Raw genomic sequence first — 3,712 nt, 5'->3', positions numbered from 1 at the left:
AAGGAAACCATCAACAAAAGAACAAGAAAGCCCACTGCATGGGAGAACATATTTGCTAATGTTATCACCAATAAGAGTTTAATCTCCAGCATTTACAGGGAACTCATACAACTTAATAAAAGGAAGATATACAATCCAATCAAAAAAGGGCGACAGACCTAAATAGACACTTTTCGAAAGAGGACATACAGAAGGCCGAAAGACATATGAAAACATGCTCAAAGTCACTAATTATACAAGCGATGCAAATTAAAACAACAACACGGTATCATCTCACACCTGTCAGAATGGCTATCATCAACGAATCAACAAACAACAAGTGTTGGAGAGGATGTGGAGAAAAAGGTACCCTTTTGCACTGTTGGTGGGAATGCAGACAGGTGCAGCCACTGTGGAGAACAGTACCCAAACCACTATGCCCAATTAATATTCGACAGAGGAGGCAAGAGCATATAATGGAGTCAAGACAGTCTTTTCAATAAATGGTGTTGGGAAAATTGGACAGATACATGCAAAAGGATGAAACTAGACCACCAACTCACACCATACACAAAAATAAACTCAAAATGGGTAAAAGACTTAAACGTAAGACAGGAAACCATAAAAATACTAGAGGAATCCACAGGCAGGAAATTGCAAACATATGTCGAAACAATCTCTTCACTGATACTGCTCCTAGGGCAATGGAAACTAAAGAGAAAATAAACAAATGGGACTACATCAATACTATCTTCAACCTAAGAACTTGTATACATACATATATGCCCAACCAATGGACACAGACAACAGGGGGGCAAGGGCATGAGTGGGGGGGATTATGGGGGGAATTAGGTCACATATGTAATACCTTAATCAATAAAGAAATTAAAGATTGAAAGAAAACAAGACATTAGGCCTTCCAGGTAGAGCTTATTGATGAAGTACAAGAAAAATAAGGGAATTTAGAAATATTTTAAACTGAAAAAGCCCAAAACTACACAGTTATAGACACTTAAAATTCTTAAAAATAATTTTCTTATTATTTTTAACTAGTTGTTTTTTTTAATGGTCTTTCAGGATTAGAAGTAAACTGGAGATATGTAGGCACACATTTTCTGAATTGCTTATTTTTTATTTTATTTCTAGAGTTATTAGCCAAATGATATTTTGTTGTCCTCATGTACTAAAAGGTAATCATGACTTAATTTACAATGATAATTCACAGAGGCAAAAGTCTGATAACATTATAAATAGAAATGAGTGGACATCCCTGGGACGATACTTCTGCTAAACTTTGTATAATGTGAAACATCCCTTCATCAAAGTCATGCTTTTTACAAAAAGGGTGAAAAAATCATGTAAGTTATGTACTCTTTGTTGAAGTGGCACATTATACAGAGCTCCAAATGCCACAATTTAACAAAATATTTTGCAAATGGTGAAAATTCATTATGATATATGGAAAATAAGTTTCTGTTTTGTCTATTACCAATGCAAGTCTCATGTTTGTGAAATTCACTATTCCAAAAGAAAATCTACACATTTAAGTGATGTTTATTTAAAATTTTATACTTTTCTGCTTAATTGTGGTCTTCTGTCTGATGCTGGCCATAGTTTCAAAGTTTTTCTGACTACAACTATTTAATTTTAGACACACCTGTGAGGAAGATACAAGACAATAAAAGAGTTCAAGGTAAATGTATTAACTATAATAATGTACATATGTAACACATGGGTTGTTAAAAGAAAAGGAGAGTGCTTTCATATATTTTATTGGACTTTGTTGTCTATTAGGGAGAACAGTTAGCGAATGGGGGTAGAGTATTTTGATAGCAAGAAGATAAATTGTTTATATTCTGCACTATTAGTACAATCTAAGAATAACAAATATTAAGGAAAAAGTAATTATACTCATCTAAAGTGCTAGATACATTGAACCCTTTAGGAAAACCCAAATAGAGTTAATATGGAAAGAAATCCTTAAATATCAGAGCTGAACAAAAGTAAGAAATGAGGATCTGAACTTTGTAAAATGTTATTTTTTGATATGAGTTGAAGTATAAACACTGTCCACATACAGGCGATTGTTAATATAACTGTTCAAAATTTTGATATCATGTATAGATTACATATACATAATTTACATCCCATGGGCTACCATATTCTTTATGTTTATGTGCACTTTCTAATCTTCCACTTAGGTTACCTTACATTCTAATACATTAAAAAATCAAAGATTCCCCATATGGAACTTGGAATAAATTATAAATTTGGAATTTCTAAAATAATTACATACTGGTAGTCAAAAGAAGTTACAAGTCTTACAAATGCATTATGGTCATATCTGATTTTAAGCTAATCCAATACAGACATTCGAAATTAAATAATCAATGGTACATGTAATTTTTAATTAAAATTTATCAGGGATTTCTTCTGAACTTTCAAATTCATTCAAATTTTCTTGAGAACTAAAATCACCATTTTAAATTATCATTTTTATATACCTTTATACAAAGTATAACCTTGATTTTATCATCATAAATGAAGGATATTAAGAAACTAGAGGCCCAGTGCTTGAAATTCATGCACTCGGCAGGGGGGTGGGGAGGAGGGTCCTCAACCTGGCCTGTGCCTTCTCACAGTCTGGGAGCCTTCAGAGTATGTCCAACTGGCGACTTAGGCCTAAGCTGCCAGTCAGACGTCCGTAGTGCTGCTGTGGAGGTGGGAGACGCTTCCACCACCGCCGCTGTGCTTGCCAGCATGAGCCCAGCTTCTGGCTGAGCCGTACTCCCCCTGTGGGAGTGCACTTACCACGAGGGGGAAGCTCCTGTATTGTGTCTTCCCCCTGGTGGTCAGTGCACTTCACAGAGAACTGTTGTTCTGCTGGTCATTCCGCTGTTCAGTCAATTTGCATATTAGCCTTTTATTATATAAGATATGGTCTTTTATAGATATAGTTATACATAGAATATCATATTTTTAAACTTTAATATTTCATTACATTTATTATCTATATGTTCTCTTTTCTTCCTAATCAGGATCTAGAAGACGATCAAGAGAAGGTCGTTCTCAGTGAAAATCCAGACAAGACGACAAAGTTTATACAACCCTAAACCCTGACATTAAAGAATTATTATGAAAGCCACTTTGATTTCAGGAAATAAACCATCACTGCAAAAAAAAACAACAAAAAAAACAATCATTGAACAATTCTGAATGCAAATTTAATTCTTTTTAATTAGGAAAATGAGGGGAATTGTGGACTTTACAATCTCAATTGTGAGATGGGAACTGAGGGAATTCAAACACCTTACAGGTTTTTACATCTTGACATTAAACATTCTGACGAACTTTGGGATCCATCAAAGAAAATCCTTATCAGTGGATCCATTACAATTCAAATCTCAGTGGTGAGCCATTATCTGATTCAGAAAATTAAGCCTTGAATTTATTTAGTGGATAGACAAAATGTATGCAATCAGTTACTTCTCCATGAAAAACTAACTTATAGAAAAGGGTGCTCAATATTAAGAAAACAACCCTAGCCAGTTTTGTTCAGTGAATAAAGCATTGGCCTGAGGACTGAAGGGTCCCAGGTTCGATTCTGGCCAAGGGCGCATGCCCAGGTTGCAGGCTTGATCCCCAGAGGGGGGTGTGCAGGAAGCAGCCGATCAATGATTCTCTCTCATCATTGATGTTTCTATCTCTCTCTCTTCCTCTCTGAAACCAATAA

The 3,712-nt window shown here is 35.0% G+C and overlaps 1 protein-coding gene across 6 annotated transcripts in view; it reads left to right on the top strand.

The window, feature by feature from the left end:
* POSTN (periostin, osteoblast specific factor) overlaps positions 1 to 3,150 on the top strand; it is a 49,041-nt gene extending 45,891 nt beyond the window's left edge. For 5 of the 6 annotated variants that reach the window (XM_006761407.2, XM_006761406.2, XM_006761411.2 and 2 more), the window contains 2 exons: positions 1,631 to 1,672; positions 3,018 to 3,144. In XM_006761407.2, coding sequence (XP_006761470.1) covers positions 1,631 to 1,672; positions 3,018 to 3,055 — 80 coding nt within the window. In that variant the 3' untranslated portion in view covers positions 3,056 to 3,144. Of the gene's footprint in view, positions 1 to 1,630; positions 1,673 to 3,017 lie in introns of all 6 variants that reach the window. The other variant, XM_006761409.1, reaches the window with a different exon arrangement.
* Positions 3,151 to 3,712: the final 562 nt, after the last annotated feature.

This window comes from Myotis davidii, unplaced genomic scaffold (genome assembly GCF_000327345.1).
Source record: "Myotis davidii unplaced genomic scaffold, ASM32734v1 scaffold318, whole genome shotgun sequence".
NCBI lineage: Eukaryota > Metazoa > Chordata > Mammalia > Chiroptera > Vespertilionidae > Myotis > Myotis davidii.
Note: the sequence above shows the minus strand (reverse complement) of the source record. Positions and strands in the feature narration are given on the sequence as shown.